Below are 26423 nucleotides of genomic sequence, written 5' to 3'. Positions count from 1 at the left end.
GCTGTTTGCCTCAAGCTGCTAAATTAACTTTTCCATTCTCTGAATAGTAACACAGACAAGAAGTCCCTCAGCTTCCTGTCCTTAGTTCTTGTCTGGCTCTGTGGACTGAACTGTGTGAGTGCACATTAAAAAGAGGTGGTGCATGTTCCTTCCCAGCCATAAGTCGTATCGCCCTATTCCAGGAAACGCCACCCACCATTGTTCCTAAGACTTTGCAGATCTTATGGACATTAGATAATTTAATTGTGATACAGTAATTAAAACCAGAAGTCCTTCTCCTCACCACAAAAACTATGTTATGGCTTTGATGATATATGCTCAATTTTTTGAACTCATTAAAATACTCATATGTTTATCATGGAATGAAGTAGACAAACAAGTATACTTGAAAGCTATATAAGGATAAAGCTGTGTGGAAGTTTTAATGTAAAAAATGTATTGCTGACAGTTCAACAAAGAGCACTTGTCTTCCTTTGCTGGGTGACCCTTACACTGGGGCTGTTAAGGCTAAGTATTCTGAGGCAGAATAAACACACATTCCTTAAGTTAGCAATTGCTGCTCTTTATCCATGGAGCCATCCTTGCAGCTTTTCAGAATGAGAAGTATTACTCACTGATTTCCTAATAACCACGCATTTACAGAAAGCAAGTCTTTTTTCTTTTTTTTCTTTTTTTTTCTTTTTTTTCTTTCTTTTTTTCTCAGAACAGTTTGTACACCTGACAATTTGGTTTGTATTTTTTTGCATGTCTCCAGGCAAAAGTTGTTTTGGTTTGTTCTGAAATCTCAAAAGCCCATCATCATGGAGAGGTGATATTAAAAGGACTGTAATGATTAAGGAGTGGAGAATATATGCTGAACTGGCATCTCTGCATCTGTAATGGCAGTAGCAAGGTGTGGAAATAAACATTTGTAGGTAATTTGAGCTTCCAAAAACCTATAGAAATTGCGTGTAAATGTTCCAATGAGATATAATGGAGATTACTAGGGATTCAGGACTTTCGTCTTTTACAGACTTTTTCACGGAGGAGTTGTGCATTTTGTAGGTTGGTAGCAGTAGGCATCCGTTTGATCAATATACATCAAACTGGGTATATGTGGGAAATATTTGCTCTCTTTTCACTTCTTTCTGGAACCCTACAGACCTTGTTACACTTCAGCTTCTAGTTCTGTCATCTGAAAAACTTTGAAAATGGCAAATTGGTATAATATGCTGTTTACTGAGAATATAAGAACTTGATGATAGCAAGCCCCATTTTTTTTTAAAAAAAGGTCATATTTCCTGTGTTAATTATTATTTAGTGTTTCAAGAGAGTATCAGTAATAATACTCTCAGCAGTTATTTTAGCTCCTTGCTTCTCACTGAAGTAACCAAATAAATTTCTTGAAAAATAAATATTATGGCTTATCTTCACGTAGAGAAGGATTCTTTTCATGAGGGGAAAACCTTGGTGAGTTCATGAACTTCTTCCAACAGTAGGATTAAGATCTAGATGTGCCTGATTTATCAAAGGCATTATCCCATTACTGAAGATGAGAAGGAAAATGAGAATAGCATTTTGGTGCTGCTAAGTCTTTACAAGCTCCTGATTTGAATGCTTGCATTAACAAGAAGATTTTATTATAAAAATCTGTAGAACACGTTGCAGCCTTGTATTACTGCTGCCAAGGAGCATCACTGTGTGTTTCAGCTGAAAAGATATGCCAAATACTGAGATGAGACTGAGAATAAATATTTTGATTGGCCATGTCTTTAAAATATGTTTTAATTGATTTTATTAAGACTGGCATTCTTCCAAAGCTCCTGCGCAAACAGCTTGGGATCTAATCCTTCATCGTTTAAATAAATGCCAAAATTCCAGTTGACTTCAAAGAGAGCAGAATTAAGATCTTAGTCACCAAGAGACACGTTCTGATTTTATCTCATGAACCAGAGGGTCATGCATGATTGAGTTTGTTTGGAAGACAGAAACAAGTACCTGAGGGGAAGTGGTAAGTGAGTCTTCATTTGAATCAACATTGAATCCATATATTAATTTTCTCTGGGAAGTTAGACTAGGGTTAAAGATTTCTCTCATTAGACTTTCATTATGCTGTTAAGTATTGTCAGCTCATGGTTAACAAGCAAACAAACTCTGGTGTTCCACTTGTCCAAATACTGATTGCTCCTATCTTTTAAGACTGTTTCAGTGGATCTTTCTTGAATTCATGACTTGGCTGAAGCTGAAACATTTGCTCCAAAACTGGATGAATATTCCTTTATCCTTCGCTTTGTGCTTTCACCTATCTCTCATCTATACATTTCCTTTTTATGTTTGTTTTTTTTTTAGTTAAGAACTTCCTTTTTTTTTTTTTTTTTCTTCTTCCTTCAAGGCAGGTCGATTTCTGAAGTGATTTCACAGTGCAAATTCATGAACAGTTGTATTGACCATTCCTGAAAGTCTGATATTCTGCAGCAGTGGGCAAGAGTGAGTAAACTGCAAGTTTGTTAGGCTGATCGCTGTGCCAAAGGGCACCTCTCATCACGTCCACCACCAGAGTTTAAATTGGATATATTTATGACTTAGATGACTGGAGAGAATTATGTGGCCAGGACTAAATCAGGATTGTGAGCTCAGAGGTGGAGCGATGATCTTATGAAAACTGTTTTCTCACTGATAATTAGGTGCTTATTATATTCTAGACAGTTTCTGGTGGCTAAATACTGACTAAAAAATTTTCTCTGGAAAATCTTCAATGAAAAGAATTGCCGAATATAAATCTTTATTCACAGAATCACAGCAAGTTGATCTCTGCAGATCATTTGATCTAGTCTTGCTCAAGCAGAATGACCTGGAGCAGGTTGCCTGAAAAGCAGTGGTGGTGGCATCAGGAAGGCTTTTTAAACTCACACTGATTCCACTCCCCCCAGGCTCTATAAAGGCCTTGGGCTGCAACACCATGAACAGTGAATTTCAGATTAGTTTGAGCATGTCTTAGTAGAAGATGATAGGGGTCCTGGAGTGCTGCTGTAATAGAGTTGTAGGTAAGCACCGAAAAAGAAGTCAATAATGAATAATGCTGATTTTAATGATTTGACTTTCTACTGACAGTTCATGTGTAGTTAGTTATGTGATTGCTAGGTGTGGTGCAGAAGAGGGAATAGGACAACATCTTTTGAAGACTGTCCAGTATTTGCAGTAACTTGAAACTGAGTCTGAAGTTTAATGTCATGAAGTACTAATGAGGATTGCACTCAAAGTTTGCTACTGACGCTCAGCTAACAGATGGTAACTTCTTACTGCCATAAACAAGAGTCACGACATAAGTCAAGACTCCTAATTTATTCAGAAGCCTCAGTATAGTTAAGTGCAAACTATTTGCAAAACATAAATGAGCTCCAGTAATTTTCTCTCTTCATTATGAAGTGTTTAGGAGAAGGCCTAGTCTTATCAGAAATTTTTAAGACAGACTCAAGAGCATGGTTTTGTAGACAAGTTGATTTTTCTGTATTTCCAAATGAGAATAGGCAGGTATTTGTGGGGAGAATGTTCTTAGCATCCTGAAACCCCAGTGATAGGTTATGGTTCCTGCTTGTTGATGGCTGGCGGCTTTATAGTTAAACATAAAAAAAAGAAATGTTTTCCTTTGAGCCAGAGGATGGAATTTCATTCAGCTGTGAAGACAGCTGATTTGCCTTGGGTCAAAATGTATGTAGAAACAGATGTCCAAAAAAGGAGAAGCACTAGGGAATAGAATAATAGAAATTGCCCATTATATAAATAGAGTAATTGAGAGCATACTGTACAGATTATTATAAATTAAAATTTAAGATTACAGTATGTTTTCTAGTATCTTAAAGTACTCATCAAGGCAGCTAATTGATTTTGCTATTAAGAGTCTTGTTCAGGCTTTTTACTATGACAAAAAATCTTTGTCAGTTTGAGTTTGTCATTTGAGTATCTGCCTGCCATGTTTATGTATTTAAGTATAAAGTATAAAATCTTAAATTGACTATTATCTGGATTTTTCTTGATGATATTTTGACTGCATTCCTTTAAAATGTATTCTGTTCATCAAAAATCATGTCAAACTTATAAAATTTCAAACTGGCACTCTACTCTTATGAACTTGGATTTTTGAAAATTCCTGGAGTGCATTCTCTGTACATTTTATAATGCCTCCAATTGTAAAATTTTTCTTGGTGGCTAGTGGAGTAATTTTGCAATCCGTGATTAGATAAGTTAGTTACTACATCGTACTCAGTACTTCAGATTCTGGCTCTCACTGAACTCCCATGTATATCTTGCTGATGATTTGAAAAATTATATTTGGAAATTCTTATTTGATCATAATGTGGGTATTCTTAAGTGCCAGTTCTCAATCAGAGAGTCTGTTGGGATTGTGTAGTGTGTCTGTCTCTAATTCAAATTTAGCTGCTGTGAAAAGTCCCATTAACATGAGCTTTACAGCTGTCTTTACAGACATCTCTTGGATTCATATATGCTTCCTTAACTGTTTTCAAAAGTTGTAAGGTTTTTTTAATTATTATTATGAAGAGGAAAAAAACAATATTCTGTATTTGAAATTGAATATGTTCACTCTAACTTAGTGTGAGGGAAAAAAAATGTAATTGCCTTATATATGTAAGTGAGCATAAAGCATAGGATTTGAGTTTTGTCTCAAGAAAAGTCTCTTTGTTGCAAATTTTCTTTCACTGCTTCTGGGAAGAAAAAAGAAATAGTAGAGCTCTGATTAGATTAGCATTGAAAGTATATCAAAGGCTTAAAATTATTTCCAGGGACATTTCTTCATCTTTATGTTGTAAGAATAATTGTAATGAATTTGGTTTGTAATTAGTGCCAGAGCAGCTGTTCTGAGTCTAGCCGACATACAGAAAGTAAAAAATATGGTTGGGAAAGCCTGGGCATCCATGGGAGAGAGGGTTTCTGTTCCTGCTTGTCTAGTGTGAACTGTGTTCTCCATTGCCCCCCACTTGTGCGTCCTCCCCCTGCTCCTGTAGCCACCAGCGCTTTGTCATGTTGACACTGGCAATCGAACTGTCTTGCTTTGAGTATGAAAGAACTACTTTTATCATTTCTAATATGCAGCCTGGGGCCAAAACAGACAAAGCAATTTTCAAGGACTAGGTTCAGGAGGAGGCTGGAATTCCCAATGTACAGCCCTTGGGAGCATGACTTCAGTAACCGACTCCAAAGCAGTTATTTATCAGAGTGACAACTGCTGGGCTTTCCATACTTGGTCAGCTGAGCACTGCACTATTTGGTGGTATCTAGTCCTTTGCCATCCATCCTGAAGACAGGAAGATGTGTGGTTATGATCAAAGGTTTCAGGAGACATCTATATTGTTTAATCTGCTTTCTAAACGTGAAAAATGATTTTGTGCTATATTTCTTAAAGAAGTTGGACTGGATCATTATCTGGACTCTTCTTCAGGCAAAAGTAGCATCAGTACTGAAACCTGCCTTCCGTCAGGGAGTGTGGCACTTTTATCCTTCCCAGAGTTTTCTGTTTCATGAAGTCCTGGATGGCCCTGTCCCTTTGGGTGACGTGCTTCGTATAGTGATTTGTATGTGTTTTGGCTTCGTGTTTGCTTTCTGCATTCTAGCTCATCTGTGTCCTTTATATTAGCTGTTGCCATAAGTTTTTGATGTGCTTTCATCCATATATCTTGTGACTTAACATTTTGTTTTTCCTAATTGCTTTATTTCTGTCTTCTTTTGAACTCTGGTCACTGCTGTTGTCAGCTGAAAACTTCCTTCTGCTGCAAATTGTTTCCCATCTGTACTATTACTAAAATGCACAGGTATTATTTTTCAATATGATATTTTTAATCTCACAGTTTCTAGGAAGCACTTGTGATACAACTTGGTAACACATTTTTCAGATTGCCATCAACAATTATCAAACATCCTAGATGTGTTTACTCATCAGTCTTGATTTCACCAATTTATTTACTACCTGTTCTTGAGATTCGTTTAATTTGCCTTTTTAAATCCAAGTTACTACAACTCAAAATAACTAAGATTACAATTGTTAATATAAGCATATTATACTGCACAAACCAGGGAGCATAACTCTATCTCCACTATTATATTGCTCAGCTCACCTGATACTCTTCACAAACATGAAAAAGTGCAATGATTATTCTGTTCCCCATTGACTTTTGATAAACCTGGACTTCTTACCTAACTTTTAGCATAAGTTTTTATGCTACTTTTAATCCTGGTACATAACCTTCTGTTACTGGGATAACATGGAACTTATTCTGGCTTTTGAATGATTTGCAACGGTTTGACTTCATTTTTGTTTTTAACAGGAAATCCATGATTTTAAAAAATGCCCTCTAGAATAAATGCTACCCAGCTTGGTGCTTGGTCTCCATATGAATTCCAATTCTTCTCTGTGTGGGAACAGAACTAGGCTAGAGGTAAAACCCCTTTTGCCTGGCTGATCTGAATAAATCAAACAGCAGTTGCTTCTAAGCTAATATCACTGATGTTGTCGTTACCCCTCATTAGAATTTGACTGCTGCTTGGTGACATCAGTGGAGATATATTCGACCCTCTGTTGTACCTAATGCTTTGGTTTTTTTCCTCATGAAAGGCAAATCCTACTCAGTTATTCAATGGGCCATGAGATGCACTTCAAATTTGCATTGTGCAGTGGTGTGGTTTGCTGTGCGTTTTAAATACATTATTGCTATCCTCAGTGGGGACTCCACATCGAATGTGCTTGTTTTGAATTTGCACTGAGGCATGCTTCGACTCTTACAAAATCCGTCCCCGACGTTAGCATAGGAGCATTGGCACTGCCTGGCTAGTAGGACTCTGAGGTTGTTTCTTTGATGGCTCATTCACAAGCTTCTATTAAAAGATTACTTGTCTGTTAGCCAGGTTTATGGGCAACCTGTGTAATGTTGTCTGTGTATGTGGTGTTCTGGCTGGAGGGAAGTGGTTTAAACAAGCTTCAAGAACTGATTGACCTGTGTGGAAACAGATTGCATAGGTATGTTGTAATATCCTTCCCACTTCAACAGACATGACTAAATAGACTTTGCCTATGCTGAACAGTTAAGATACTTGCCAGCGTGTGCAGGGCTTCATGCAAGTTCCAGCTTGTTCCCAACTGGTAGAGGAGTTTCTCAAATTGTGCAAGAGTATTTTAGCTGTTGTGTTTTCTTCATCTTACAATTCATTCAAGAACTTTTCAAGAAGCAGCTTAGTCTTTGCGTGGAGAGGGGGGAAAAAGAAATCCAATCTTCTAATTTTTTTTTTCTGATTTTGTGAGAGCAGTATTTATATGGTCAATAAACCAAACTTTGCTTTATATGAAAAGAAAGCAAGAACACCTAGTGATGCTTATTAATAACCATAATTTTCCGGCCATCATGACTCAGAATCGAACAATTCACAGGGACTCTCGGACCTCTGAAAGTAGTTAGAGATCTCTAATGGGATCATCTATTTCCTCTAATGGGGTGGTTTCTATTGGGAGAAAATTGTGTTGTCCTGAGAGTGGCTGTATAGTAATTGGTCTGCTGAGCTAGAATGTCAGACCAGGCATGTACAGTGTTTTTCTCCAACATATCTACTCTTGTTTGGGCTGCCTTCTCTCATGTCTATCTATTTAACGAATAGTGGTAATTAAAAAAAGTTATGAAGCTGTTGGATATCAAGTATTGAACACACTGCTTTAGTTAAGCATACAGATCCAAACCTGAGATATGATTGTAAATGGATTTTATATATGTAAATGGAAAAAGAACAAACCACTTTTTCTTTCTCAGATGATCAAAAAAGATCTAATTCTTAAAGAAAACAGTTCCTTTATGTAAACTGTATGTGAGCAGGAAGACTTTTTTTTCTTCTCCTTTCAAGACTTTTATGTACTTGAAGGAATGTCCCCTCATATAGAGTACTGATTTATTAAAAAAAACAAAAACAAAAACATAACTCTGAGCCAGTTTATCCATCAGTTACAGCTGTACATAGTAGAATAGTTTATAAAGGTTTGCTATGCTTAGTTTTGTTGACTACGTGGTCTTAGTGCAAGAAACAGCTTGTGACTTGGAGACACAAGATAAATTTGCTCCATATTCAAAAGAAAGCTGGAGCATGGCTTAGGCAGGAATCATGGTATTAAGGGTTGTGTGGTTCCTGCTCTGTTGTCATTTAATGCCAAACGAAAAGAAATTAATTTCTTACGTAGTTTGAAGCTGTACTAATAAATTGTGTTATGCTTCAACAGCAACACTTACTGTAGCCTATCACTTGTTACTTGTTTTGTCAATATCTGATGATGATAAATCGGGTTTAGATGAACATAAAAGAACAAGTTATCAGCTGTATGTGTTTTGGTTGAAGATTCATGCCCTGGAGATAGGGCAGTGTGGGAGAAAGCCCTGTGAGAACTGATAAAAATAAATGAGTGCACAGCTGAAGCTTTCCCTAATTGCAACATGAGATGTAGTCTGAAGCTGGAGCTAGGAGATGGTTTGATCTTCAGACAAAAAATAAACAACATATAGTCAAAGACAAGGAGTTTGAGATATGTGAGAGTATATTATTACTGGAGAAATGCAAGCAAACAGATTTGTAGCAGGTAAAAGAAATAATAGGCTTAAATGATTAATCTCTGCTGTGAATAGAATTGATGCAATTAGCAAAGCTCTCAAAACAGTGAGAGAATTTGAGGGAATTTAATGCATAAGATGATGTGGGCTTTCACAAGGACCTCTGGACAGAAGGGACAATGTTAAAAATGTTTTTGAAACAGTTTTAAATTGTCCAAGGACAAGCAGAATGTAATTCGATATTCAAAGTGGTTTAAATTAGCAGGGTGGAGAAAAAAAAGGAAACTATTTCAGAAGGAGAAATGACTGCCTGGTACTTAACTAATATTTTCCCACTCACAGCTGTGGAGACACCAAACCACCAAACTCCTTTTTTGTCTTCTGAAAGTCTTTTTTCTCCAATGCTATTCCATAGTGTCTCAGACACAAACCATGGGCATGATATGACTGTAATTCCTGGGTAGCTCTTTAGAAAATCTCTTTTGTTGCCAGTAATAAAAAGTGGGGCAGAACATTATCTCTGATTTTGAGGAAATCAGAAGCTCAATTTTGAGTTTTTTGTTACTTAATTATGAGGAGAGGGAAATGTTTCAAAGGAAATGTAACTTATTTTTTTGTTCCACTAGAAGAGAAATACCAGAACTACAGAGGAGCTTTCAAATAGGTATGGTGGTAAAGTAGCAGACATTTGAAAGACTAGTTCAAGGGATGTCCATTGCTCTATAGAAAATAGAAAATTGTATCACTTCTCTGAGCTCCCAATAAGGATGCTTTGGAAAAATAATAATCTGGAAAGAAATCTACAATGTGCTGGCTTTTTTTAATTTTGTTTTTGAGTCTTTTCCTTTATGCAATAAATGAATATACCACAGATTTTCTGTAAGGATGTTTCTCAGAGCCAAAATACAGGAGGTTCAGAGGGTTTAAGAATGAGATGAAGTTTTATGGAGTTACAGAACAGAATATAGCTTTTCTGTGGGCACAGTGCTGCAAAAGTGCATCCATTTACACCAAACAATATTCAGGAGGTGCATCATATATTGCCAAAGATAGACATAGATGATCAGAGAAGTTCTTGTAAGGTGTTTATTTTGGATAGTGTCCTTTGCCTGCCTAAAGCCAACATCATGATTATTCAAGACAATCTTCGGTTTCTGAAAATTAAATCCAGAATTTATATTAACATTTGGAGAGCGCACATCAGAAGTGTCATCATTTTAATAGGAGTTGCAAACAATAGCTTAAAGTTTACAAGGGTACCTTTGAGTTTTGTTGATTTCAAACCTTCAATTTGCTTCTGTTTACTCACTTGGTACTTCCAGTCTGTGGAGATTTGTAAGTTTTGTAAGCAAGTAAAGAGCTGAGTAAAATGAGAGAATTGCCTTAATATTTCTTATTACTGAAAAACAAATTATGATCCTAAGTATTTATCAATGAATATAAGTTTTGAATATTGCCCCCAAAGAAAATATCACTCTTTGCATATCACCAGACTGCAGCTTGAGCTGGTCCTGCTTGGCACAAGAGGAGAAGTGCAGCCTGGTGAGATGCCAGCTCTGCTTTTTGCTGCAGCTTGTGTTCTGCGGGTTTTCTCAGCTGAATGTGTTGCTGCAACCTGCCATTTCCTGGCTTGTTCAACTCACTGCGTATCACAGCATGAGAGAATAGGCCAGAGGGCCCTGCCATATTTTCAACTTTTATGTTTGAATTAAAAACACTTCAGTATTCAAAATGAGGCAAAATAATTTTGTGTATATATTTTCATTCTTTTTTTGGAGGATGTGATGATGGTGAAGTGAAAAAAAAAAAGTGATATTTAAGATAATGTACGTATAGTGCAACAAAGAAGAAAAACGTGTTAATAGTGCAGGAGATCTGTTGCCTGTTTTAAGATGAATTTTATGGAAAACTCATTTAACAGGCTTGGTGTATGTTCCCATTTCAGAAACGACCTAACTATATTCACAGCCTCACAATCAAACTTTTAAAAGTAGCTTCTCACACTGTCACTCACAGTGGGATTAACGTGTTCTTTCTGCAGTCCCTGTTGATCCCATAACTGAATATAATTGCATTCATATAATAGGCAGAAAGATCAAAGTGGTCCCATATGGTGGGGAAGGAGCATTTGGAGCCAAAACAAGCTGTTTGGCTCGAAAGCAACTGGAAGCCTTTACTACGGCACATCTGCAGTGTACTGTGCATTACAGCACATGGCATGTTGCGTAGTCAGTGTAACTCTGATACTGTAGAAAAGTTGTCAGTAACAGGGCTTTTCTAAGCTTGTCTAGACTAAATAGACTTTTAATAAAAAGACTGTTTTGTGCCAGATAGTTTACACTGGAGGGGCTGAGTTTACTTCCTTTTTTTTTTTTTTTTTTTTTTTAACAGGGAACGTTTCCCACTGGGTGCCAAATAATGAAGTTTCACAGAATGGATTTGGTTTTGAATGGGTGAACAAGTTGCTATACTCAGAAAAACAAGTTGCTTGACATGGTCATGCCATCTTTGAACACTTTTGTGCCATCAGGTTTGAATAAGGTTCGTGTACAGAGCCAGCAGCTAATTAGAATATTGTTTTCTTACTGCGCTCTGGGAATGAAAAAGAACAATAGGAGAGGAAGTGGGTTTGCACTCTCTAAAACCGGCCTAGCAGGACGTACAAAAAGGAAAGGGGATGGATATTAAATATGGAGATTTGCTAGCTAAGATGCATATAATTATTTGCAAAAGAGAGGTTGAATTTAACTGTTTGAAAGCAATTCTGAAAAGAGTGACAGAATCCTGAGAGTCACATAATACCTTCCTAGCACCAAATTTGAGTAGTAAACAAGTCATCACTGTCTTGGATCACGGATGCCCGGGTTGAATGGTCTGCCCATTTTGAGTTGAGTAGAGGTCGATGTGAGTGGTGGTCTGTCTTTTGATATGAACCGGAACGTTCAAAGCCTTTTGCTACTGCTTTCTATTTATTCCTCTGCTAACCAGTACGAATTAGTGCTTTTCAGAAACCTTTTTCCCTTTCCCACCTCATACCTCACCCACCTGCTCATTCAAAATATTACATTTTCCTAACTCTGAATCCCCTTTAATTCCAGACAAGTTGTGTAACTTTGTTCACACCAAGCTAATGGAAATGTATATAGTTGTAGGCATGGTTTTTATTAGTTACCTGACAGTCTTTGTTATCTGAAGTTTCTGTGTGTCCAGAGACACACGAAAAAACCTTTATAAAATCTACAATTTCCATATAGTCTAGCCAGACATATGGTGGGATTACATGCTAGACAAAATTGCATTGGTATTTTTGTGTCTGTATTTTCTCATCACATGTAAGTCTTGTTTATTAAGATAAGATTTATGTTTGCTTCTCAAATGTAGAATCTTTCCAATAAGAAATTCTTATTCATAGATGTATCATCCCACATTTGTCTGTTTTTATGAAGAATGTCTGCTTACAATTGGTAGAGTTATGAACTTTAGTAAATGTTTTGAGTCTTCCACGTGTCAGGTAAGCGAATAGACTTGATGTGCTGCAATTAGTCTAGTGTAGGCCACATGATGTAGGAGGAGAGGCTGAGAACTGAATTTCAGTCTCAACAAGAGAAGGCTAAGAAGAGAATATACAATTGTGTTCCTCAACTCATTATTGGGACTGTACAGAGAAAACAGGGCTAGTTTTCTACCTCTGAGTGTACATTGGGTGTCCCTCCCTATGCTTTATATTCCCTTTATTGTTTGAATTGTTTATTTCTGAAAATCAATTGAATAGGTTGTGTAGTGAAACTTCTGCTATTTTTTAATCATTAACTGTCATAGTTTGATTCTGTATGACTTGAAAACTGGTTTGTAAGGGGTTAGACAAGAGCTGTGCATTTCCATCAATTAAGATGTAGTGGAACAAGGAGAGCTATTGATTTATGGCAAAACAAACAAAGTTAGTGTGGCTGAAATGGCATAGCCTCAGATGTGATAGTTATTCCAAGAGATCGGTTTATGCCTATGATATGGATATCCGGTAGAAGTCAGTGGAACCCTTGAAAGTAAATGTATGTTTATGTCTACTTTGTGATTTTTTTCGTAGGTGTTAGAAATATAATGAATATAGACATATGTATTTTTAGCCTTAATGTAAATTCTGGGCACATCAAAGAAGGGAGATGATTGAGAATTTTGGATATTTACTTTCCTATCCTACAATGTTTTCAGTGACATATAAGATTTTCCGTTTTATTTGTGTATGTTTTTTGTAATATGTTAGTTTTGTAACTGTTGAAATTCCATGAGAATTTGAGTTTGGACACAAGAAATTCTCATTGACTCTGTAAAGATAATTCTTCTTGAGCAAAGTATCATTTGTCATCTATGCTAGAAATAGACTTTCAGGTTTTTCTGCAGGATTAAGAGTCAGTGGCAGAAGTGTATAACCTTTGACTATTTTAATATTTACATTTCTGAAAAAAAGATTATACGAAGGGAAATGCAACCCTGGGCAATATTGTGCTGAGGAAATAGAAGTTGGATTTGATGAGCAGAGTGTGATTCCCTTACTGTATTTCTGTTTTTTCTTCCTTTTTCTTTTACTAAATGAATCCAGTATAGTTTCTACAAATAAATTCAGAGGGTTTAGCAGGGGAAATTGTACTCTGACAATATTTACATTCATTTGCCTTAGTTCAAACACATGTTCAGATAGATAGTTGGCTCTTGACAGTAGTAAAAGTGGAGCGTCTTACACAAAACAAGGAAATGAACAACAAATCTAGTTAGTTTGTATATGGGGGTGAGCGCTGGCTGTTTTTATCTACTCTTTTTTTTTTTTTTTTTCCCCAGATTTTAAGTGTCTGAAGAAAAGTCTTTCACGATAGATACAATGCTCTTAGGGAAACTCCATTGTGGCAAATGAGGTACTATGCCTAGAAAAATGGCCTTTTCATCCCTAGGGAACATTTATTTATTTATTTTCTCCTTTTTCGGGAAGGGGTCAGGAATTGGTTTTGTAATTGCTTCTGTCCATAGCATTTTCTTGGTATAAGAAACAATGCAAGGAAATGTGTCTGTGGCATTTTAACAGCAGAAAAAAAGAATATGTGGGTTTTTTAAAATTCCTTTTATTGAGTTGTTAGCGTATATTTGAGACATGTAAAGAAAAAATCTTTCTAAGATTTTTTTTGATATAATAGCCTGATGAAGTACATAAGAAAGCTACTGTAAAATAAGAAGGGCGTAATTACAGTTGTGCAACTCTATCTCTGGAACATGCCATTGGATAGAATTTGTCTATCTAAAATTTTACAGTGTAAACTGTTCTGTTTACTTGCCTTTTCTCTTTCTGTATTTAAATATATCTTTCAAAGTATTCCAAACCTTCAGGTCCCAGTTCTGCGAGTTATTTAGAAAATGCCTGGCATCCAGTGTCTGGCTACAGTTGAGCTGGAGGAGCTTGCTGACTCCGCATATTACCCAGCATGTTTAAGCCCCTCTTGGAAGAGGATATTTTCCAAAAGAGTTGGTGATCACTAGCTCTCAAGGAAACCTAGGCTCTGGAGAAAAAGGTTACAAATAAAAGTAAACAATCTAAGTGGAGTGATAGAAAGACTTTTTGCAATTTGAAGGTGAGGTGGCTCTTTTGTATGAGAAGGGTTATGGGTCTGCTCTAGAGTTTTGTGTGCAAGAGAAGCTCAGAGAATAAGAGTTGCTGCTGGTTGGGATCTAGATGACAATACTGCAGTGCCTCAGCTGGATTTTACTGTCATTCTGGGCTGAATTTTCGAAAGGTTTTAAAGGGAAACAACCATCAGTGGGTGACACCGTCATTGTAGAAAGCAAGCAGTTGAAGGGATTAGGTTGGATTACTAGTAAACCACTAGGAGACTGTTAGTTTTCAGCAGAGACAGAAAAGAAGAACTGGTTCAGATACGGGGGCTTCCAGGAGTTTGTCACTGTGAACCAGCAGGCAATAGTTGGAACTCTAAAATGATACAGGTAGAATGAGACTTTATATACAGAAAAAAAATCCACTAATTCCCCACCTGCTGCTTAAATAAATCCCTTGGCTTTGATTTTTTTTTTTTTTAAAGCTAATTTCTTTATATCCGTGTGTGTGTGTGTTTAAGCTTATAATTTCCGTATCAGAAAGGGGTAACCATTTTTGGTAACCATTTTTGTGGTGATTACTGCTCGATTCAGGCCAGAAAGAAACTGTCTACAATCATTTAAGGACGTGTTTATGCTCTTACAAGTTGGCTTGAAAGACAAACAGTAGATCTATTTGAATCACATAGGTTAATCCTAAGGAGTAAAGCCACTGTGATTGCGAACTCTCATTTTAGCCCCATTGTCATGAAAGTTAAATTTCAGGTTCCAGATTTTACTGTGGCAGGAAGGAAATGAAACATTCTCTATTCAGTAGGTTTTATTGTACTGGAAACTTGGGAGCAGTTAGGTTTAATGCACAAGTGTGTGGTGGTTTTTTTTGTTTGTTTTTTTTTTCCTCTTTCTCCAATCCTCTTTATTATGTAAGGAATAATACTTGTCATTTCAATAAAACAAGTGCAAAAATTATTCTTTTTTCCTAAAGAGACATAATTTGCATCTGAAATCTTAAGAACTCTTGTACAGAATTTTGAATAGATAAGAGGTGCTTGAAGAACCGTGCATTTAGTTAGTCCAGGTTTGTACAAACACTGTTAGGTTTGACAGCTGGTTTATTATCTTCCTATTTTATAACGTCCCTTGCCATTAGCTGTAGCTGCAATTTGACTGACTCACCCAGGTGGAAGATGGAAGAGAACTGAAACCAGAACTTGAGTTCACAGCTTGAGTTGGACATCAGATGCTTGGCAAAACAAGCAGTCATTTGGCACATTGTCTTTTATGGCTTATCGTACTTCATGATTTTTGGTCCAAAAAATGTCACTAATTGCTAGAGTTTGCGTAGTTGTATAGTTTAAATGTATTTTTGTAGTAAGATGTATTGCTGTTATCGTCTGAGATATATTATAATTTAGTTAATCAGCACTGACATTTAACACATGACAGTTTCTTGCCATCCCTGAGCGTAGCTTGCTTTTTTAAAGCTAAGGTACACTTGTTTTCTCTCTCAAGTATCCTCATATAAAGACAACTGCTTGGACTGCTGGTTGCCTTCTTTCCCTTTGACCTTTGAATCCCTTCATGGTGCATATTCAAAAGTACTTACGAGTTTCTCTCTGTCAGAGAGGAGGATATCTGAGGGTTAAAAATCTGTGGGCTTTTTGTCTATTTTTTTTTCCAAAAATTAAAGTGGACTAGTCAAAGACAGACTATCAGTCTGAACTTTGGATTTCTTGCTTTTTGCCAGTTTGAATCATACTGTAGATTCTATTTAAAGGTTTTGTTTTTTGTATTTACTTTCCACATCCTTGACCCTGACTGGTGAGCTGGACATTTCTATTTGCCTTGGCAAGCCCCAAGCTGCTCATCTAGGCAGGATGAAAACTCTTTTTTCCTTCTGTAAACAAGCTGTTCCTTCAGTATTTTCCATAAGGATGTGCACCACCATTTTGCAGCGCCTCTAGGCACTGAGAAAATCTTGCTGATCAGACTTCTCATTTTATGTAGCCGTAGTACTGTATAAGAATGCCTGATTTAATGTGAGTAATAGTTTCTAGGAGTCAGATGTGAATCACTTTTTTCAGAATGTTTCCAAATTCCAGAAATACAAACTTTGCTATAATAAAATTTTTTAAAGTTACAGTTAACTATTCACTGTTGCCTGTATGGAAACGTTCTGGTTTGTGCTTAGTATTTGTCTAGCAGTAGCGCTTGCAGCGCAAGCAGCAACTCTGTACACGTGTAAAGTGCTGCTTGGTGTCCTGAAGAATTTGCAGCCTAAAAATATGCTGCCCTTCTGTCTGTCTCTTGATAGATGTTTTCTCACTGGTCAGGATGTGAAATGAGAGAATAGCTCAGTGCCAGCAAAGTACAGCCTGGGAGAGAGAGGCTGAGTTGATTTTCCACAAGGACAACAGGACTGATAATGTCCCAGTGAGGAGCCCGCGCTCCGGAGCAGGGGCTGCCGTGGCACTGGCATTCCCGGTCTCCTGGCAGAAAGCCTGTGCTTGTTAATTGATAAATGCAGTGCTACTAAGTACAGCAAATTTGTCTTGTTTATAAATTGGAAGTAGAGAAGGGCCAAGTTATCCATGTTCTTTTTAATCTCAGAAATGCGAGATGTAATGCAAATCGAAATATTTGGGAAAAAAATATTTGGATGTTGTTTTTTGTTCTCATATAACTAAATGACTTTTTTTATTGGGGAGGAGAAGTAGCTCACGTTTGTTTAAGTGAGCTAACTGTATGAATAGAATTAGTTTATCTCATATAAAAACTTGAAAATATTACCAAGACTTGATATACCTTAATTGTATCTATATTCTCCATTGTAAAGTTTTCTATTAAATATGAGATTTTTGTTGAACTCTGAATGTTTTTAAAATGGTTCAAATGACATTCAGGAAGTGTTTACATACTGTTGGCTTCCTGCTGGCAGACCTGAGTTTGCTGTACAAGTGGTCAGAACCAAATGATTCTGAGCCAAATCCCCAGCTTCAGGTTATGTAGCCATGGTAGTTTGTCCTGATCCCAAACTAATGCACTCCAGCCAAGTGGAAGGAGGGTATTTGCCACTAGCGTAGCAATGAGTTAAGCCTCAAATTTAAACAAAGAAACAAACAAAAAAAAGCAAAAAAGAGCACTTTTTGAAAGAAAAAATCTTGTAGGGTGTGTTCAGAATAAGCTTATATTATGATTTTTCTAGTTGTGCTTGCTAGTCCATATATTTTTTTGTTTACTGTCATGCCTTCTCCTCCCTGGTAATGGATATTAATTTATAACATTCATTTTAGTAGGATCAGTGTCTGAGGATTCCTTAGCGCTCCCTCCCCACAATCTCAGAATGTCTTATGAACATGGGCAAAGTAAAAATATAATTGTTTCCTGCTGTGGTGATAATGTACATGGTTTTTGAATGTATTAAACAACAAGAAAGAACAAGTTTGCACAAACCTTTTCATCATTATGCTGCTGGTTATGAGATTTCAATATTTGACTGGATGCAAAATCAATTATTAGAGAACCATTATTTCTTCATCGATGTCTTAAAAAATCGAAGTGCACTATTTATTATAAGTTATTTTCTGGATTAAGTATGTGCCAATGAGTCAGCAAACAAAAAGAAAATAGATACTTGCTCTACTGCAAGCTGTAAGTGATAATGAATAATAAATACTCAAATTGATAGATCAGGAACAAATGCTGAAATGTATGCATTAAAATAAGCCAGAAAGATTTCAAGAGTTTTTGGTGAGCAGATTGTTAAGTACCCAGGAAAAAACACTGAATTGGTTTGAATATTAAGCTCTATTGGCTCTAGTCAACAGTCTATAAATGATATTTTTCCTTTTAAATAGAAACAATGATTTCATAAAGGTATATTGAAAACATATTTAAACTCCAAAGTGAAATAACACATCCTTTTTCGTTGCAGATCTGGGACATGAGTGATGATGAAACCGTCTGAAAGCCAGCTGCATAAGGTGGAAGATGACCTACTTCGGACTGCAGTGCCGCCTTTATCCGTTTTTTGACAAGTTAATGATTACTTACCTGTTCTAACTGTTAGAAATACAAACAAATATAACCCATAGTCTGACATGAATATCTTCACCATAAAAGCAGTCTGCTGTGGGTGAAATTCTCCACATTTTCATTTTTATTATGTAAATAACTCAAGCAATGTGGTTATGCTTAAATCTCCTCTTGCTCTTTTTTTTCTTTTAGTTTCTAAATATGGCTTACATATAAAATACGCTGCTTAAGTAGTCTTCAGTGTTCTATTTGTCCCAGATTTTATTTTGCTTGCTGTTAGACCTGTTTAAGCAGCATGTCTGTCTTTTTTTATCTGTAGTGGATTTGGATCTCTTTAGTTAGAATTTATTATTAAGGCTAAGAATATTTTGCTATTGGGAATCAAACTACATCCTTTTTTAAAGGAGACTGGGAATAGGTAATTAAAGAACGTTTACCTATAGCCTACACCACATTGCTTGCTTTTGCAGAGTACAATTGGTTCCCTTTGTTACAGTTTAAATGTTTTTGCCTGTGTCAATGGAGATGTTATTCTCTGTAAGAACTTCCAATTTCATGCTATAGATAAAATGTGGTTTGGCTTATATTTGCACAGAAAAGACCAAAATGTGTTGGTATCATGGTTGGGCTCCCCTGGAGCTTAGAGAAGAATCTGTTACACAGTCAAAATCACCATGGGGGTAGATCATTGATTTTGTCAGAGGTTGTGGAGAAGTGCATCACTAGAGTAAAAAAACTGTTTCTCTAGCTATGCTGTTCTTAGATGCTGTAATGCAGTATTTTGTGGCCGTTAAAAAAAAAAAAAAAAAAAAAAGACACTTGTTCTATTTTCCTTTGGTAGGATTTTGAGCATTTAAGTTTTTGCAGCATCAGAAATGGCTTCACGATGGCTGAAATGGCTGTGTATAAGCAGTAGCTTGAGAGTCCCTGGGTTTAAAAGATAACTGGAAAAAATGTAAAATATCAACTGCATTAATATCAAATTGAAACTGAATCTCTTGGGTTTTATCTTTACATAGATTTTAGAAATATTTAATCCTATTTGAAATTCTTTTTATGGCTTTATATTGTGAGGGTAGAGGACTACATTGAGGACTAATTCATTCTGAAAAAAATGTAAAACATTTAAACTGTCAATCAGTCTTTATTTCTCATATATATGACTGAGGTAGTCAATCCAGTAATTTTAATTTTTTTCTTAACACAAGCTCTGAGTATGTGGATCAGATAATTTCATGGTGTTTTTTTCTTGTGCTGCATCAGAGCAAGTTCTGTCAGGTAACATTCACCTGAAAGCAAGGATATCTTCAACTCCTGTATTCTGATCATGAAAGAAGAATTACTGAAACATGACGAGGTTTGCATGAAGTATCTAAAAATAGTTATTTTTATTTCTTTTAGTTATCTTATTAACCATGTTTACGTTTATTAAGAAATCTCATATATCTAATTTCATTATATGATAGAAATATATATGCATCAAATTATTTTTGAAAGAACTGTTAATCGTATAGGAAATATCTTTAAATGAGCTGGTAATGAACAATAGGGGTAATAGCACTCAGTGTCCTTTTGAAAAGACTTTATTAATGCACATAACTACTTATGATCTCAAATTATTTACATTTTGCTGGCCGTGTAGTCCAAGAGGAATTGTGAAGCAGTACCATAGTAGTTTAATGAGAGATCTGCATTTATATCTGCTGGAGCTGCTGAGAGTGGAATGAGAAAGTCTGCAGTTTTTGTGGCTCTGGTTATCTGAAACTTCAAAACCAAACATCTTTTGTGAAATTAGGTAAACATTAATAATTGCTTTAAATATGTGCAACATTGATTAGCCTGTTGAAGTTGTATTGTATCTTTATATTGGAAGTACCTATGTTTAACTGCACAAGTATACAAGACCTGAAGGTTCAAAACTCGGGGTTAATATGATGTTTCCTTACCTCTGTAATTTCAGTAACATACAAGTCTTTCAGGCTGAGCTGTTTCCTGTACATATGCTTCCCAGATGTCTCTGATGTTCAGGAACACTTTAGTTTGACTTGGAATAACTTCCGTTGTCTAACTTCAATATTATTTTCCTTCTCCTTGCAAACCAGAATTGTTCTTATTTTGCTTTTACAATGATTTCTACGCATTTACTGAGTGAGAAATAATGAGAATATTTTTAAATGAATGGAAGCACACTCAAATACCACTAACAGCTAAACACTTTTATTTACTGTCTTGTATGCACTTAAAAGCAGGAATTCAGCACAGTCCTTTCATCTGTCATTATAGAGGCTTAATAGAAGAAGCTAAACTTTGAGCTTCCTTCAGGATAGAGGTAGAAGTTAAATTTTATTTGTGCTGCTCTGACCTCTTAGGCATCAGTGAAAAGCCAGAACTTCTCTCTTTGTTGTAAAACCTAGTGGCTACTTTGTCTCTTCACATGTTTATTCAGTCCAATGGAAAGAGGGAAGGAGGAAGTTGCTCTTGCTAGACTGTCTAACAAGTAATGCCATTATAAGGCAGTGGGGGTGGGATGAGGAGGACTGTATGCAAATATGGCAACTATATATAAAATCACATCTGAGGAGTCATTTGATACTGTTGGAGAACCAAAGTTGTTGATGGAGAGCTGATGGAGAGGACATAATTTTTGTTCTTGAGTGCTTTGAAAGTTCATGGAATGGTAGCCTCTCCTCGGCTTCATGCGTTTATTGACTGCAGTTCTTGTTCTGTGCTGCCCCTGCAATGCCAGAATTTTTTGTGGATACCACGTTCATGGAAATGAGGAACTTAAGATTCTCTCATTCAGGTGTTTTGTTTTCTTCCTTAAGCCCTTACTCTTACCTTAGCTTTCAAAATCTGCTGTTAAGTACTCCTCACCTGTGTTATTGTTTGTCCATCTGGAATATATTTCACTCAGGGCAGACCCTTTATATCATCCAGCAGAAATGAAATTTCATTTATGTCATCTTTGATGCTCTTGCTCCACTTCCTTTGTAACATTCTTCCTAACTCTGTTTTTTTGTATGGGATTTGGCTAGTTACCATGAATGTATGGAACAAGAAGTTTTAGCAAAATTGAATAATTTCTCCATATACTAAAGAACTACTTTAAATTTATTATTTGTGCTCCCCTAGAGAACTTGTACTGATATGGGTCTTGCGTATTACTTAGCTATTTAATATATGTGCTGTAGAATCTTCTCTTGGCACTTTTTTCTCCGCCTTGCTGAACAAATCCTTGTAAACGTACATTTATTAGTCTGATTGGAATTGCTGATAGCTAATTCATCTTTGCAGTATTCTAGAATAGTGTGGGCCATCTGTCTGAAGAGTTCACGCAACACCCAACTTTTCTTCATTTTTTTTTTCCTCTCTTAAGTCAGACTGTGAAACCAGTCAGACTGTCCAGATGTAATGTGGAGTTTGGTTTGCTATGTGACAAGATCTCCGGGCTTCTGATAATGTCTTTGAGCTGCTGATCAAGAGCTCTGTGCATGTGTATTTTGACATGAAGAGCCATGACAGGGATCCCACAAGGTATTTTTATATAGTTACTCTTCAGAGTATAACCACAGCCACATCTTAAAGAGTTCAAGGAAAGTTCTAGCTCTCTCCTCTATGGGAATAGGAGGGATAGCTCAGGCTCTTTCAAAAGTTAAGTCTGTTGCAACATGTTGCAAACAAAATCTAATTAACTTTCTTGTTATTCTGCCAGCTGAAGAGACTTTTCTGCAGTGCAAGTTCAGCTAGTTCTCTAATACAGTGCAAACAGCTGCTTTCCTGCAGTCCATTGATCCAGTGTTAGCTGTGCTGTAGCATTGCATTACAAAAAAAAAGAGCTGAAGAGAGCATAAATAGCTGTATGGTATGATTTTTGTCTTGCTACTTTTCCAAACTTTAATATCCAGTTTTTAAAATTATTTTTAAGTGGTAATGCAATACTTTCCTTAGAAAAAAAAAATAGCCAGTTATACTCCAAAGAGAGACATTAAATAAACATTTGTAACGTGGTAAACTTTAGCAGACTTCCTAAGAAACATAGTCTGGAAGATGTCCCAAGCCTGTTATCGTTTCTGTCCAAATCTTTTGACATTGCCTCCTCAAATTCGCTGTCTGCCCCTCTCTCTCTGCCCCTCTCTCTCTGCCCCTCTCTCTCTGCCCCTCTCTCTCTGCCCCTCTCTCTCTGCCCCTCTCTCTCTGCCCCTCTCTCTCTGCCCCTCTCTCTCTGCCCCTCTCTCTCTGCCCCTCTCTCTCTGCCCCTCTCTCTCTGCCCCTCTCTCTCTCTGTGTCTCTCTCTCTGCCTCTCTCTGTGTCTCTCTCTGTGTCTCTCTCTGTGTCTCTCTCTGTGTCTCTCTCTGTGTCTCTCTCTGTGTCTCTCTCTGTGTCTCTCTCTGTGTCTCTCTCTCTCTGTGTCTCTCTCTCTCTCTCTGTCTCTCTCTCTCTCTCTGTCTCTCTCTCTCTCTCTGTCTCTCTCTCTCTCTCTGTCTCTCTCTCTCTCTCTGTCTCTCTCTCTCTCTCTGTCTCTCTCTCTCTCTCTGTCTCTCTCTCTCTCTCTGTCTCTCTCTCTCTCTCTGTCTCTCTCTCTCTCTCTGTCTCTCTCTCTCTCTCTGTCTCTCTGTCTCTGTCTCTCTCTCTCTGTCTCTCTCTCTGTCTCTGTCTCTCTCTCTGTCTCTGTCTCTCTCTCTGTCTCTCTCTCTCTCTCTGTCTCTCTCTCTCTCTCTGTCTCTCTCTCTCTCTCTGTCTCTCTCTCTCTCTCTCTCTCTGTCTCTCTCTCTCTCTCTGTCTCTCTCTCTCTCTGTCTCTCTCTCTCTCTCTCTCTCTCTCTCTCTCTGTCTCTCTCTCTCTCTCTCTGTCTCTCTCTCTCTCTGTCTCTCTCTCTCTCTGTCTCTCTCTCTCTCTCTGTCTCTCTCTCCTTTTTCCTTGCACCAATTTCAGTGCATATTTTTCCATACAAAGCCTGACAAAATGAAGCTTTTCCTGCAGAAGGATTTTGTGCACCTTTTTTTTTCTTTTAGAGCACCTGGGTTGGCTAGTGTAAAATATCAGACCAGACCAGATGGACTTGGGATTGTCCCATTCAGACAACCTGTAAATTCCTAATTTAAGAAAACCCTTCCTGTTGCAGAGCTATTCCAGTCTCAAGTTTTTTTCTGTTGCAGTTACCTGGAGCGTGTCCACAGCACTAGCAACTTTAATAAATATTGTGGCACCACACAGGTAATGCATTTAAGGTTTGACATTTTGATATTTTGAAATATCTTTCCCTCTCCATTGTCATTTCCACTAAGTGTAATCGTTTAAGAAAGTTCATTTTCTCATCTGTGCAGCTTTATCAGAGGTCTTAAAAAATCAATTTAGTGGTAAAACTGTTTTCAATTTTTCATTGCTTTTATTGATACCCTTTGGCCTGCTGGCACAGGTGAGAGTGATTCATCTTGGTCAGTTCATATTGATTAACCCAGGGACCGTGGGACTCCCTGTTTTGTGGCAGCACCACCACAGAAGGGACACAGGGAGATTGAGAATTCCTGCCTTTTTAACTTCTTTTTCTTAATTCCTCAGCTATATTCTGTATAGAAGTAGGAAATAGATACTTGCCAAAGAGTAATTTTGCTTTCCGTATGCAGTTTCCCCAGGTCAAAGGAACTAATCTGTTGTTCGGACCCTGGTACTGTGTGAAGTCACATAGTTTTGGCCAAAATAGGTGTGGCTTGGTCCAATTTATAGCTACTTTTAAATACAGTAGCTGAAACTCAGCAACTTGTATTCTTTCACCAACCAGTGATTAGAGCTCAGTCCATGTTTTAGTGAAATCTTTTGAGTGAGTCACTTGAGGATTATTTTATCCTGGCCAAGGAAACGGACACTACCAGAGGTTAAATGAAGCTGCTTCCAGTAAAATTAATAGCAGTATGTTTGAGTAGCGACTCTATTAAGTACCTTAAGGTACCTTACACCTTAAGGCATCTTATTTTTCTTCTCATTTCTCAATTTAGATTATCTCATGGCAGGACAGGGATGCAGATGAGGATCCAAACCCACTGTAATTTGAAGTTCTGGTTTTTCCCTCAGTAATTGGGATCACAGTGTCTTCCTGGAGGGCCTTAACTGCAACTTGTTCCAGGTCGGGGACATTATTGCTGTGACAACTGTGGCAGGTTCCCCGTACCTGTTTGCATGAGCTTCACGTATGCTTGTCCATCTATTCTGAGCAGTGCTCCTTGGCAGTTGCAGCTTCTTGCAGGCACTTCCCTGGGCTGGAGGATAAAAAGGGAGCTCCAAAACCAGATGTGCTGTGTTTCCTGGCTGCCTGGAGCACACCCTGTCTTTGCATTGACCATAGCTGTATAAATGGCTGTTTCCGACTGTTGTTTTTTTGAATAGATGTTTACATTGATATAAAGCACAATGGACCTGGCCTCTGAAAGTACAAGTCATATGCACATTCCCCCCACATTTTAAATACTAAATACTTCAGATTATTTGTTAATAAAATACCTTAGTAAGCTCACTGGAAAAAGAGCAGCATGCACGCAGTGACAAGGCTGCACGGAGGGCTGCTGGGCGCATCCAGTCTTCTGAAGTCTGGCATTTATCCAGCAGTCCCGTAGGTGTTAGCGCTTCCTCAGGAACCTGTGACTCAGTGAGCGTGTAGCTGGAGTGACTTCTCCCGGTCCGGCTGCCGCTGGCCTGAGCAGGGGCTGCTGGGTTTCCTTTGGGAGCCTGCAGCAATATCCGTGTGTGCCCGAGGGGCACAGCATGAGGGTTTGCAGTGATCTGAGGCCACCTGGCTGTTTTGGGCACTGAATGTGTTTTATCTTTGTGGATTGTTGAAATCACCGCTGTTGAAGTTTACTCCAAACAGGAGATCCACATTTATCTTTAAGCTGTTTATTAATGAAATAATGGTATGTAGCTGCTAGCAGAGCTGTAATGAAGCCTTCCTAGTCCACTGCTGAGGGAGGGGGAAAGGCAAGAGGCAAAGGCCTGAGTTAAGTTTCCATTACTGTTTTGGAGGTATTGCAAACAAAAGAAGTATGTCCCCATGCTGCCGGGCAGGGGGCTCTAGCTCAGCCCTACGCCGCTCTCCCCGTTGCTGTGGGTCACGTGCGTCGCGTGTCACGAGCTGCCCGGCGGGTTCAGCAGGTCCCCTCCTGTGAGCTGCAGGCCGCGTTGTCACGGAGCGGAGGCCGGGGTGCGGGCGGGCCGGAGCCTGCGCGCGGCGCGGGGGCCGGCGCAGGAGAGCCGGCAGCCGCCTTCTGCCTTGGGCAGCGCTCCCGGTGACGTCGCCGCGCGACTTGGCTGCTGATCCGCCAGGAGCAATGTCAGGAATTCTCGTCATCCGACTAATGTGAAAAGTCGGATGTCTGTCTAGGTCTTTTTTCACAGTGCTATGGGAGAGGCTATAAAAGTGCCGTATTTATTACTGTCGTGCACAAAGAGCCACTGTCCTTTTGCGTGAGCAGTAGCAGCTGCAAGACTTGGACCTTAGTGCACAGGGGCTGGGGATGGGGCCCAGGGGTGGACAGGCCGCTGGGCTGCCCTTCAAGGGAGAACTCGGAGAGGGTAACGTGTTCAGGGACGTGTGGTTTGTGAGTGCCACCACTACAGTCCCTCTTCCAATTGGGTTAGTCCGTGCCATCATGAACCACATAGTTAAAGGAATATTTTAGATGAGACACTGAGTCAAAAATCCTAAAAGATTCTGAATCTTTTGTTGGGTTTTAGTTTTGTTTTTAATAATGTTAGTAGCCTGATGATTTCAGTTTTATTACTGTCATCCTGTCTGTCTAAAGTTTCTGTTGCTTTTCCTTTGGATCCTTCATTTTCTGAACAACCAATATGTGGGGGTCCTGTGAGTTCTACATGAAGAATTCCTAATAAACTCAAATGCCATGAATTAAAAGCAGTAGTTGTTATTGGCGCTACTGAGATGTGCTATCCTTTGAGATAACCCATGGGTCAGATGTAATAACAGGACAGTGTTTTGGTCACACTGATGTGAAGAGCCTTTTTTCCCCCAATTTTGTTCCAATTGTACTCTTGTATATTTCTGAGTATTTGTGATTTTCTCCAGGGTGGTGGTAAGGAGGGAGTGAGCTTTGCGTGTTCTGCACCACGAGCCCTGGGGGACAGCAGTTTGTGCCGAGAGCCCCGTGCGTGAGTGTGACTCGTGCTCACAAAAATGCCAGCTAAGCCACTTCACCTTTCTTGCTAACTGTG

The 26423-nt window shown here is 38.1% G+C and overlaps 1 protein-coding gene across 1 annotated transcript in view; it reads left to right on the top strand.

Annotated features, from left to right (window-relative positions):
* The window catches only part of ATG7 (autophagy related 7), a 72897-nt gene extending 54286 nt beyond the window's left edge, over positions 1-18611 (top strand). The window contains exon 19 of the mRNA XM_088522873.1: positions 18103-18611. Within this exon, the coding sequence (XP_088378999.1) occupies positions 18103-18135 (33 nt within the window). The 3' untranslated portion in view covers positions 18136-18611. The remainder of the gene's footprint in view (positions 1-18102) is intronic.
* The last annotated feature ends 7812 nt before the right edge of the window (positions 18612-26423 follow it).

Source organism: Tinamus guttatus, unplaced genomic scaffold, assembly GCF_059628265.1.
Source record: "Tinamus guttatus ecotype Peru unplaced genomic scaffold, ASM5962826v1 Tinamus_guttatus_pri_ptg000169l, whole genome shotgun sequence".
Lineage (NCBI taxonomy): Eukaryota > Metazoa > Chordata > Aves > Tinamiformes > Tinamidae > Tinamus > Tinamus guttatus.
The sequence above is the reverse complement of the archived record's forward strand: the minus strand, read 5'-3'. Positions and strand labels throughout refer to the sequence as shown.